General features: G+C 38.1%; 1 protein-coding gene and 1 non-coding gene across 2 annotated transcripts; both read right to left on the bottom strand.

Annotated features, from left to right (window-relative positions):
• Positions 1-1,259: 1,259 nt before the first annotated feature.
• Positions 1,260-3,575, bottom strand: LOC112777974 (protein REPRESSOR OF SILENCING 3-like). Its single transcript, XM_025822353.2, has 2 exons — positions 2,686-3,575; positions 1,260-2,360 (listed from the first exon to the last, which is right to left on the bottom strand). The coding sequence occupies exons 1-2, from the start codon at positions 3,094-3,096 to the stop codon at positions 1,902-1,904; spliced, it is 870 nt and encodes a 289-aa protein (XP_025678138.1). The 5' UTR covers positions 3,097-3,575; the 3' UTR covers positions 1,260-1,901.
• Positions 3,576-8,975: 5,400 nt separating this feature from the next.
• Positions 8,976-9,083, bottom strand: LOC112793874 (small nucleolar RNA R71). The gene has a single exon (XR_003198563.1). It is a non-coding gene; the product is annotated as a small nucleolar RNA R71 (small nucleolar RNA).
• Between the last annotated feature and the right edge of the window lie 4,367 nt (positions 9,084-13,450).

Raw genomic sequence — 13,450 nt, 5'->3', positions numbered from 1 at the left:
CGATTATGTGTGTGCTGTAAAAATGAAGGGGTGTGTGTTGTTTTACTTTGCTTGATTTATACATGTAATGTGGTATGATTTGTTTGCAATGTTGATGGACAACTGCAAGAAAGACGAGGCAATCATTGAACTTTTCAAGAGCCATTGCATTCAAAGCTAATTTGCACCTCTTGCATCTGAGGGCAACATTCCATGAACAAAAAATAGATATGTTGAGTGCACTTAGAGATTGTTGTGTCACACTTTCTGTGGACCCTAACCACCAAGAAATGTTGGAACTGCACATCAAAGTTAATAGCCATGAGCTATGATGACATACTTAAAAAGAGTGTCATCAGCACCTTTTTATGTGTGTGTGTGTGTGTTTTTTTTTTTTGGAAAATAGAACCTGTAATATAACATTAGCTTGCAATGAATGGTGATCGGTTTATACACCATGAAAAAAAAGAGAAAGAAAAAAAATAAATGTGTAATAGAAATTAATAAAAGAATATACACATAAACTTTGGTGCAACAAAAATTTGTGTGCTCTGCTTTGACAATTTGGGTGCTATGGTTCAAAAATTTGTATAATATGTACAAAAATTTGTGTACTATATCGATAAGCTTGTCAATAGTATCTTTTTGTGTGTGTCTGTTGGAAAATAGAACCTGTAATGTAACATTGGCTTGCAATGAATGGTGATTGGCTTACACACCATGAAGAAAGAGAGAGAGAGAAAATAAATGTGTAAAAGAACTCAATAAAAGAATACACACACTTAAAATTTTGGTGCAGCAAAAATTTGTGTGTTCCGCTTCGAAAATTTGTGTGCTATAATTCAAAAATTTGTTATGTCCAACAATTTATGTGCTATATTGATAAGTTTGTGTTACGTGCAAATTTGTCTGCTATACTTCAAAACTTTGTATGCTATGCTCCGAAATTTGTATGCTCTCCAACAAAAAATTGTGTACTGTAGAAAGTTTGTGTACTGTAGAAAATGTAGAAAGACTTATACAGGTAATGCAATCTCTTTGAATTATGCGCCCATGGAGCACTAGAGCGCGTGTCATGCGTTTTATTTTGAGATTGGTTTTTATTGTAGTTGGTTGAACTTAATTACCAAAAAGACTTGTACATATAATATTACTCCACAAAAGATAAATGAGATACATATTTAAAGGTAAAATATGCCTTCTGTCCTTCAGAAAATTTTAAAAATAGCACATTGTTAAGAAGTCCCTACAGCATTGTCCAATCAAACATAAATCAATCATTTCGCAGTATCTGAAAATTAATTTCCCTCATTTTGCTATGCATAAGCCAAGAAAAACAACAAATTAAAAATACACTACAGTGTTATTCATGCTTCTTTACTGGCTCTCAGGAGTTGGGACATTTCCTTTTGAGTGATCCACTTAAAGCAGCCTTAGCCTTCGCCCACTCTTTTAAAGAAGAACAACTTCTCATGAATGTGCAAGTTTCGCCTACTTCAACCCTCGCAGTGGATCTTTCTTTTTGTACTATTTCTTCAGACAATCCTTCCTTTTCTCTTGTCTCACTCTTTTCCTCATATGCAGTATCATTGGCACCACCACCATCATGTTAACTCTTTTCCGGTATACGCCCATCACTAGTAACAACTTCATTAATGGCATCCTTACCTACGTTATTATGCTTGGGATTGTTGGAATTTGCAGGGTCCACGGTAGACCCCTTGGCCATTGGCTCTGAGAATGTAATGCCTACCACAATCTGTAAAATGCTAAATGAACTGTTGTCTCCAGCAACCAGTTGTGTCCATGATTGCTTCTGTCGCCATGATGCACCTCAACCGGTCTTGTTCAACTCCACATTGTTGTCAGCAGGCTGAGCTTCAGCGTGCTTTCTTAATGCTGATGTGTTGGTATGATTATCTTCAGTGAGCTCCTTTTGTCGATTCTATATCGGTGGGTTCACTCCCTAGGTGTTCATTCTCTTCCATGTTTTCAATTATGTCGTTTAAAGATATGGATTGGGATGGACTATCAGGTCTTTCTTGTTCTGTAGGAAATATGAGAGTAGCATTGAAAACAGTATTACCTCCATTACCAAGTAGTTCTTTCCATGAAGATTTCTGAGACCATGAAACTTTAGATGGTTTGCCAAAATCATCTTCTGACTTAACAGGTTGCACTCCATATTCTACCTCATCTGGAAGGGTCTGCACATTATTCTTTCCTTTAGCAGTAGTAGACACATGTCCAATGCTTTCCCTTTCCGATTTGTGAAGTGATTTTCTCTTATTGTTGGGATTGCTCTTATGCCCTTTATGCACATCAGACTCACTCTTGTCATTTTCTTCCTTACCAATTTTTGATTTATTGGACCATGAGTCCTGAATATCCAAACAGCAATTAGAAACAATATAAATAAATCTATTCTTTGATAAAAAAAAATAAGGAGTGATACAATAAGAGGTAACTTAACCGGTTTCTTTTGTAAGGGGAGTAGATCCTATCAATTTTTTTTCTTTAATTGTTTGGTAAAGTGTGATCTCTCTTCATTCAATATCTTCTATCACATATTTTTTCTTGGTCCCACTTAATGTAACATGAGAGATCACACTTTACCAAACAATTGAGGGAAAAAATTGAGGATATATTTCCTAGTAAGCCCTAATAATAATAATAATAATAAAAATAATAATAATGAAAATTAACCTGATTTTCCAAGATCATTTGAAGTTCCTCACTCCCTATTATGGACGATTTATTTTTCTTTGTGTTCACGTTAATAATGAGATCATCTTCATCTGTTGAACTACTTACTTCGGAGTCATCAAGATGTGCAGGTGATTCAAAGGAATCCTCTATTTCAAGATTCTTCTTTTTGGAAACATTTTCTTTTCCAAGTAGTTTGTTCATCACGATATTCATTATGTTAATTTCTTCATCATTCATTCCTCCGATTTCTGATGCCCTTTCAATATGTAGTTTTCCCCTTTCTGTGCCAGAAGGACTACAATGTTCCTTGCAATCAGAGAAATGCACAGGGAGAAAAGGAACTTTAATATTCTGGAAACTGTATTTGTGCTTTCCAGTTCCAGTGAATGGTATAAATTTTACTTGCATAAGTACAGATGTTGCATGTGAAAATTAAACCATATGATTAAGCATTAACATTTCTTTACATGACCGAATATAAGGGAAAGGCAAGAATGCATTCTATATAATAAAACTGTTACACATTTATATATCACAGATAAATGGAAGTCTTAAATTAAATATCAACAAAAAAAAATCCAAAAAATTTAAAAACATACAAATTGAGCCAAAATTTAGCAATAGAAGCATGCAGGCTTAGCAATTGCAGGGGTATATAGCACATGATTGAGGCAGAGGAAAGTAGGGGCTGGATGCAATGGAGCTTCTGGTGTGGAGTGCTTTTTATTCCATGGTGTTGAGGCCATAATCAAAATATGGTGAGTAGTCAGGTCAAAGACAAACAACTTGGGTAACCCAATTAGGTTCTTCTTCCTCTATTGCAGCCGCATTCATCCCTTCTCTCTATCTCAGCCTGTGTTTTGTCGCAGTTGGAACAGAGGAGAAACAAAGACAGTAAACAAAGGCAATGTATCTTATATGTTGCGCTATGGCCAAATTAGAGTTTGTCATATTTTTTTATCATTTGCACACGAGTTCTTTTTTCTTTTTTCTGGTGTATGCATTTCTGCAGATACTTCTTTAATTTTGCTGAAATAAATTTTTGGTCTTCAATGTTATATGATACAAAGAAAAGAAGGAAAAAAGGTGTATTATTCACATCCAGGGATAACAATGACCTTTCTCAGGTTTGAAAGGCCATATATGGATAATCCTCCAGATGTGTGGTGTATTCAGGTTGAAGTCTGAATCAATATCACTTTTTTTCATTTTACATTATCCAGTGGCTTGCTTTCTTTGGAATGCATTGTTTAGTATCTTTGGCAAGTGTTGGGTGTATCCTAGAGGCTTAGATCAATTCTTATTGATTGGCATTGACACATTTAGCTATGACAGACATTCCAACAAGCAAGCCATGTGGGATAGGATTAGATGACTTGCTTGTACATGGTGCAAGGCACGTAAACATTTGAGCTATCTGGCTTAGAAATTGAGATAGATTAGTGAATTTCACATTTTTGCTACATTCATGCTAGGCTCTTCTGTTTGTTAGTTCTTATTTATCCGAACTTTTGTTGCTCAAATGATAGCCTACCTCCAAATGACACACATATTCTTACAAATGTACCCTATCCATGCTGCATATTCTCCACAGCACCTCACGCACACCCTTCTGCTGAGTCAGCAAGTCAGTTACGCTGACCCTGCCCCCACCAGATCATTCTTCTAAACCTGCCCCACATTTTCCTTAATGTATTTACCTTTTTCTTCACATCTTATATCTTCAACTGCATACTTTCTTATAAGGTGCATTACAACTTAGGTTCTTAATCTCAAATTCTTGACCATTTTAAACCTTATTACGTGATATGTTAAACTTTTAACATATATTACATTAACAGAAATTTTAACAGAATAGAGGAGGAATATAAATGAAAAAGCATTTAAAACAATGATATAAAAATATATACAACCCCCCTTCTCTTTTTTTCTCTCTCTTCTCATGATAGTACCTAGAAGGCAACAATGAGTCTTCAAGGCTACAAATGTCGCAAACATTCCCTGAAGTCACTACATATTATACAGGGACAGTCCCGAAAAAACACATATACATCACAGAACAAAAACAAGACACCAAAATCACAAAATTACCTATAAGATATGTAAAAGAAAAGAATAATCCTAAATAATATAAGATGACACACTTCAAACAAACAGACCATCTGAGAACAGCATAATTAGACACTCCCACAAATGTTGGCCTTGTTATTCTTGTCAAAACCTTTAAAACATGTCATAATAAATGTTTACAGTATGGCCTCATAAAAATGGAGACAGCTAACAGTTCAGATCATTTCTTAGTGTCATTCATTACCGAAATAACTGTATCCATAATATTGTGAGCTTAATTCTTGACATTGAAAAAAAAAACCAAAAATATTTCACAAAGCTCTACAGTATTTCACATAATATTTCCCATGTTATACCACTTTCATTCGCAAAAATGGCATTCTACAAAGCCATAGCCACGCTAGATACACACCCAAGACTGGCATCCACACCTTTTAGCTTCACAGTTTAAAGGTTATTCAAAACACAAACGCCTTTAAAGGCCACGGTTCAACATCCAAAAAACATGTTAAAACACAACTAGTGAACATATTAGTAGATGGATTTCATTCAACGTAGGTGATGAGCGGATAATTTGTACGCTTTTTGGCATTGTTTTTAGTATGTTTTTAGTATGATCTAGTTAGTTTTTAGTATATTTTTATTAGTTTTTAGTTAAAATTCACTTTTCTGGACTTTACTATGAGTTTGTGTGTTTTTCTGTGATTTCAGGTATTTTCTGGCTGAAATTGAGGGACCTGAGCAAAAATCTGATTCAGAGACTGAAAAGGACTGCAGATGCTGTTGGATTCTGACCTCCCTGCACTCGAAGCGGATTTTCTGGAGCTACAGAAGCCCAATTGGCGCGCTCTCAACGGCGTTGGAAAGTAGACATCCTGGGCTTAAACGCCCAAACTGGCATAAAAGCTGGCATTTAACTCCAAGAGAAGTCTCTGCACGAAAATGCTTCATTGCTCAGCCTAAGCACACACCAAGTGGGCCCGGAAGTGGATTTTTATGTCATTTACTCATTTCTGTAAACCTTAGGCTACTAGTTTTCTATAAGTAGGACCTTTTACTATTGTATTGAGACATCGAGGGGTAGCTATCTTCATTGTTATGCTATCTTAGATCATTGGGAGGCTGGCCTCATGGCCATGCCTAGACCTTGTTCTTATGTATTTTCAACGGTGGAGTTTCTACACACCATAGATTAAGGTGTTGAGCTCTGCTGTACCTCGAGTATTAATGCAATTACTATTGTTCTTCCATTCAATTCCGCTTGTTCTTGTTCTAAGATATCACTTGTTCTTCAACTTGATGAATGTGATGATCCGTGACACTCATCATCATTCTCACTTATGAACGTGTGACTGACAACCACCTCCGTTCTACCTTCGATTGGGTGAATATCTCTTGGATTCCTGATTGCACGATGCATGGTTGATCGCCTGACAACCGAGTGCTCGCCTGACAACCGAGCCAACCATTCCGTGAGATCAGAGTCTTCGTGGTATAGGCTAGAACTGATGGCGGCATTCAAGAGAATCCGGAAGGTCTAACCTTGTCTGTGGTATTCTGAGTAGGATTCGATGATTGAATGACTGTGACGTGCTTCAAACTCCTAGCAGGCGGGGCGTTAGTGACAGACGCAAAAGAATCGCTGGATTCTATTCCGGCCTGACCGAGAACCGACAGATGATTAGCCATGCTGTGACAGAGCATAGGAACATTTTCACTGAGAGGATGGGAGGTAGCCACTGACAACGGTGAAACCCTTGCATAAGCTTGCCATGGAAAGGAGTAAGAAGGATTGGATGAAGACAGTAGGAAAGCAGAGAGACGGAAGGGAAGGCATCTTCATGCGCTTATCTGAAGTTCCTACCAATGAATTACATAAGTACCTCTATCTTTATCTTTATGTTTTTATGCGTTCATCACCATATCCATTTGAGTTTGCCTGACTAAGATTTACAAGATGACCATAACTTGCTTCATACCAACAATCTCTGTGGGATCGACCCTTACTCGCGTAAGGTTTATTACTTGGACGACCCAGTACACTTGCTGGTTAGTTGTGCGAAGTTGTGTTTATGCCATGGTATTGAACACCAAGTTTTTTGGATTCATTACCGGGGATTATTTGAGTTGTGAAAAGTATTGATCACAATTTCGTGCACCAAGTTTTTGGCGCCGTTGCTGGGGATTGTTGAGTTTGGACAACTGACGGTTCATCTTGTTGCTTAGATTAGGTATTTTTTCTTCAGAGTTCTTAAGAATGAATTCTAGTGTTTCAAGGTGATGTTCTTATCATCACCAAAGCTGATTGATCTTCATCAATTTAGCTCTTGAATGCAGTGTTCTGCTGAAGCTTGGCTGACCATGTCTAATTCCTTTAGACTGAAGCTTTAGACTAACATTGCATGATTCCTGGGATTCTCATTAAGAATTTTGATATCTTTTTCCACTTAATTTTCGAAAAACACAAAAAAATAAAAAAAAAATCATAAAATCCAAAAATTTCTTGTTTGAGTCTAGTGTCTCATGTTAAGTTTGGTGTCAATTGCATGCATCCATTCATGTGTTCTTAAGGATCTTCAAATAATTCTTGATGATTTCTTACTCTGATCTTTGAATTCTCTTGACTTGAGTGTTTTATGTGTCTCATATGCATTCTCATTAGTGTCAGTAGTATACAAACTGCTAAGTTTGGTGTCTTGCATGCATAGTTATTTGATTCTTGTTGCATTTTGATTTTTCCTTATTATTAAAAATCCAAAAATATTTTTTATTTGTGTCTTCTCAAGTCAATACTATAGAGAAATTAAAGATTCAGAACATACAGCAGAGGAATTACACAGAAAAGCTGGGCATTCAAAACGCCCAGTGAAGAAGGACAGACTGGCGTTTAAACGCCAGCCAGGGTACCTGGTTGGGCGTTTAACGCCCAAAAGGGTATAGTTTTGGGCGTTAAACGCCAGAATGTGCACCATTCTGGGCGTTTAACGCCAGGATGGCACAAGAGGGAAGATTCTGTTTTTCAATGCAATTTTTTTTCAGGTTTTCAAAGTTTTTCAAAATCAAATCTTTTTCAAATCATATCTTTTCAATCATGTGTTTTCAAAATCAATTTCTTTCCATTTTCAAAGATACTTACTATCAATTAATGATTTGATTCAACACTTCAAGCATGTTGCCTTTTCTGTTGAGGAAGGTTTAATGTTTGAATCATATCTTTTCTTGTTAGTCAAGTTTTTAATTTTCAAAATCAAATCTTTTTTTTAAAATGTTTTTCAAATCATATCTTCTCAATCACATCTTTTTAAAACTAATCATATTTTCTTAACCACATCTTTTTCAAAATAGTTTTCAATCAAATCTTTTTTATTTCTAATTCCAAAATCTTTTTCAAAAATCACTTGATCTCTTTCCCACTCTTGGTTTTCGAAAATTAATTAGTGTTTTTCAAAATGTTTTCAAAATTTCTTACTTAATTTTCGAAAATTGCTTCCCTCCTTCTCACATCCTTCTACTTATGGACTAACACTATCCCTTAATGCAAAATTCGAACTCCATCTTCTTTGATAAGTTCGAATTTTCAACTTCTGTCTTCTACTCTTCTTTTCCTCTGACACTTTAAGGAATCTCTATACTGTGACATAGAGGATTCCACATTTTCTTGTTCTCTTCTCTTTCATATGAGCAGGAGCAAAGACAAAGGCATTCTTGTTGAGGCTGATCCTGAACCTGAAAGGACCTTGAAGAGAAAGCTAAGAGAAGCCAAAGCACAACTCTCTTTAGAGGACCTGACCGAATTCTTCAAAGAAGAAGAACACATGGCAGCCGAAAACAATAATGCCAACAATGCAAGGAAGGTGCTGGGTGACTTTACTGCACCTACTCCCGATTTCTATGGGAGAAGCATCTCTATCCCTGCCATTGGAGCAAACAACTTTGAGCTTAAGCCTCAATTAGTTTCTCTAATGCAACAGAATTGCAAGTTCCATGGACTTCCATTGGAAGATCCTCATCAGTTCTTAGCTGAGTTCTTGCAAATCTGTGACACTGTCAAGACTAATGGGGTTGACCCTGAGGTCTACAGACTTATGCTATTCCCTTTTGCTGTAAGAGACAGAGCTAGAACATGGTTGGACTCTCAACCTAAAGAAAGCCTGGACTCTTGGGAAAAGCTAGTCAATGCCTTCTTGGCAAAGTTCTTTCCACCTCAAAAATTGAGTAAGCTTAGAGTGGAAGTCCAAACCTTCAGACAGAAGGAAGGAGAATCCCTCTATGAAGCTTGGGAAAGATACAAACAATTAATCAGAAAGTGTCCTTCTGATATGCTTTCTGAATGGAGCATCATAGGTATTTTCTATGATGGTCTCTCTGAACTATCCAAGATGTCTTTGGATAGCTCTGCAGGAGGATCTCTTCATCTGAAGAAGACGCCTACTGAAGCTCAAGAACTGATTGAAATGGTTGCAAATAACCAATTCATGTACACTTCTGAAAGAAATCCTGTAAACAATGGGACTAGTCAGAAGAAAGGAATTCTTGAGATTGACACTCTGAATGCCATATTGGCTCAGAATAAAATATTGACTCAACAAGTCAATATGATTTCTCAAAGTCTGTCTGGAATGTAAAATGCACCAAGCAGTACTAAGGAGGCTTCATCTGAGGAAGAAGCTTATGATCCTGAGAACCCTTCAATGGAAGAGGTGAATTACATGGGAGAACCCTATGGAAACACCTATAATCCTTCATGGAGAAATCATCCAAATTTTTCATGGAAGGATCAACAGAGACCCCAACAAGGTTTCAACAACAATAATGGTGGAAGAAACAGGTTTAGCAATAGCAAGCCTTTTCCATCATCTTCTCAGCAACAGACAGAGAGTTCTAAGCAGAATAACTCTGACTTAGCAACCATGGTCTCTGATCTGATCAAAACCACTCAAAGTTTCATAACTGAAACAAGATCCTCCATTAGAAATTTGGAGGCACAAGTGGGTCAGCTGAGCAAGAAAATTACTGAACTCCCTCCTAGTACTCTCCCAAGCAATACAGAAGAAAATCCAAAAGGAGAGTGCAAGGCCATCAACATGGCCGAATTTTGGGAGGAAGGAGAGGCAGTGAATGCCACTGAGGAAGGCCTCACTGGGCATCCACTGGCCTCCAATGAGTTCCCCAATGAGGAACCATGGGAATCTGAGGCTCAAACTGAGACCATAGAGATTCCATTGGACTTACTTCTGCCATTCATGAGCTCTGATGAGTATTCTTCCTCTGAAGAGGATGAGTATGTCACTGACGAGCAAGTTGCTAAATACCTTGGAGCAATCATGAAGCTAAATGACAAGTTATTTGGAAATGAGACTTGGGAGGATGAATCCCCTTTGCTCACCAAAGAACTGGATGACTTGTCTAGGCAGAAACTGCCTCAAAAGAGACAGGATCCTGGGAAGTTTTCAATACCTTGTACCATAGGCACCATGACCTTCAAGAAGGCCTTGTGTGACTTAGGGTCAAGTGTAAACCTCATGCCTCTCTCTGTAATGGAGAAGTTAGGGATCTCTGAGGTACAAGCTGTAAAAATCTCACTAGAGATGGCAGACAACTCAAGAAAACAAGCCCATGGACTTGTAGAGGATGTTCTGGTTAAAGTTGAAGACCATTACATCCCTACTGATTTCATAGTCCTAGAGACTGGGAAGTGCATGGATGAATCCATCATCCTTGGCAGACCCTTCCTAGCCATAGCAAGGGCTGTGATTGATGTTGATAGAGGAGAGTTGATCATTCAAGTGAATGAAGAATCCTTGGTGTTTAAGGCCCAAGGATATCCCTCTGTCATCATGGAGAGGAAGCATGAAGAGCTTCTCTCAAAACAGAGCCAAACAGAGCCCCCACAGTCAAACTCTAAGTTTGGTGTTGGGAGGCCACAACCAAACTCTAAGTTTGGTGTTGAACCCCCACATTCAAACTCTAAGTTTGGTGTTGGGAGGTTCCAACATAGCTCTGAGCATTTCTGAGGCTCCATAAGAGTCCTTTGTCAAGCTAATGACATTAAAGAAGCGCTTGTTGGGAGGCAACCCAATGTTTTATAATTAACTATTTTCTTTTGTTATTTTGTATTTTTTGTAAGTTGATGATCATAAGAAGTCACAAAATCAATGAAAAAAGCAAAAACAAAATGAAAAATAGGAAGAAAAACAGCACACCCTGGAGGATGCACCTACTGGCGTTTAAACGCCAGTGAGGCTAGCTGTTGGGCGTTTAATGCCCAGTCTGGCACCATTCTGGGCGTTTAACGCCAGAAAGGGGCACCAGACTGGCGTTAAACGCCAGAAAAGGGCAAGAAGCTGGCGTTAAACGCCAGAAATGGGCACCAGCCCGGCGTTTAACGCCAGAATTGGCACAAATCGAGATTTTGCTTGCCATTTGGTGCAGGGATGACTTTTCCTTGACACCTCAGGATCTGTGGACCCCACAGGACCCCCACCTACCCCACCACTCTCTCTCTTCTTCACCCATTCACCAATCACCTCAACACCTCTTCCCCAAAAACCCTTCACCTATCAAATCCCATCTTTCTCTTCACCACTCATATCCATCCTTCATAAAACCCCACCTACCTCACCATTCAAATTCAAACCACTTTCCCACCCAAACCCACCCTCAAATGACCGAACCCTACCCTTCCCCCTCTCCTATATAAACCCTCCTTCACTCCTTCCTTTCCACACAACCTAAACACTACTTCTCCCCTTCTTGGCCGAAAACAAAAGCCATTCCCATCTCCTTCATTTCTTCTTCTTCTACTCTCTTCTTTCTTCTTTTGCTCGAGGACGAGCAAACATTTTAAGTTTGGTGTGGTAAAAGCATTGCTTTTTGTTTTTCCATAACCATTTATGGCATCCAAGGCCGGAGAAACCTCTAGAAAGAGGAAAGGGAAGGCAAAAGCTTCCACCTCCGAGTCATGGGAGATGGAGAGATTCACCTCAAGGGATGCACTTTCCTCCACAAAACTATTGGGAGCAACTAAACACCTCCCTAGGAGAATTGAGTTCCAACATGGGACAACTAAGGGTGGAGCACCAAGAACACTCCATCATCCTCCATGAAATTAGAGAAGATCAAAGAATCATGAAAGAGGAGCAAAAAAGACAAGGAAGAGACATTGAGGAGCTCAAGCACTCCATAGGATCTTCAAGAGGAAGAAAGAGCCGCCATCACTAAGGTGGACCCGTTCCTTGATTTCCTTGTTCTTTATTCTTCTGTTTTTCGAATTTCATGCTTATGTTTATCTATGTTTGTGTCTTGTGATCATTAGTGTCTTAGTGTCTATGCCTTAAAGTTATGAATGTCCTATGAATCCATCACCTCTCTTAAATAAAAACGTGCTTAATTGAAAAAGAAAAAGAATTGCATGAATTTTGAATTTTATAACAGTTTAATTATTTTGATGTGGTGGCATTACTTTTGTCTTCTGAATGTATGCTTAAACAGTGCATATGTATCTTGAATTTGTGGTTCATGAATGTTGGCTCTTGAAAGAATGATGGAAAAGGAGACATGTTACTGAGGATCTGAAAAATCATAAAAATGATTCTTGAAGCAAGAAAAAGCAATGAAAAAAAAATTGAAAAAAATAGAGAAAAGGGGAGAAAAAGAAAGAAAAAGAAATAAAGTTGTGATCCAAGGCAAAAAGAGTGTGCTTAAGAACCCTGGACACCTCTAATTGGGGACTCTAGCAAAGCTGAGTCACAATCTGAAAAGGTTCACCCAATTATGTGTCTGTGGCATGTATGTATCCGGTGGTAATACTGGAAGACAGAGTGCTTTGGGCCACAGCCAAGACTCAATAATTAGCTTTGTTCAAGAATCATCATACTCTACTAGGAGAATCAATAACACTATCTGGATTCTAAGTTCCTAAAGAAGCCAATCATTCTGAATTTCAAAGGATAGAGTGAGATGCCAAAACTATTCAGAGGCAAAAAGCTAAAAGCCCCGCTCATCTAATTAATACTGATCTTCATAGATGTTTTTGGAATTCATTGCATATTCTCTTCTTTTTATCTTAGTTGATTTTAAGTTGCTTGAGGACAAGCAACAATTTAAGTTTGGTGTTGTGATGAGCGGATAATTTGTACGCTTTTTGGCATTGTTTTTAGTATGTTTTTAGTATGATCTAGTTAGTTTTTAGTATATTTTTATTAGTTTTTAGTTAAAATTCACTTTTCTGGACTTTACTATGAGTTTGTGTGTTTTTCTGTGATTTCAGGTATTTTCTGGCTGAAATTGAGGGACCTGAGCAAAAATCTGATTCAGAGACTGAAAAGGACTGCAGATGCTGTTGGATTCTGACCTCCCTGCACTCGAAGCGGATTTTCTGGAGCTACAGAAGCCCAATTGGCGCGCTCTCAACGGCGTTGGAAAGTAGACATCCTGGGCTTTCCAGCAATATATGATAGTCTATACTTTGCCCAAGATTTGATGGCCCAAGCCGGCGTTCAAAGTCACCCTCAGAAATCCCAGCGTTAAACGCTGGAACTGGCACCAAAATGGGAGTTAAACGCCCAAACTGGCATAAAAGCTGGCGTTTAACTCCAAGAGAAGTCTCTGCACGAAAATGCTTCATTGCTCAGCCCAAGCACACACCAAGTGGGCCCAGAAGTGGATTTTTATGTCATTTACTCATTTCTGT

The sequence above is a fragment of the Arachis hypogaea genome, chromosome 3 (assembly GCF_003086295.3).
Source record: "Arachis hypogaea cultivar Tifrunner chromosome 3, arahy.Tifrunner.gnm2.J5K5, whole genome shotgun sequence".
Taxonomy (NCBI): domain Eukaryota; kingdom Viridiplantae; phylum Streptophyta; class Magnoliopsida; order Fabales; family Fabaceae; genus Arachis; species Arachis hypogaea.
This window is presented reverse-complemented; position numbering and strand designations above follow the sequence as displayed.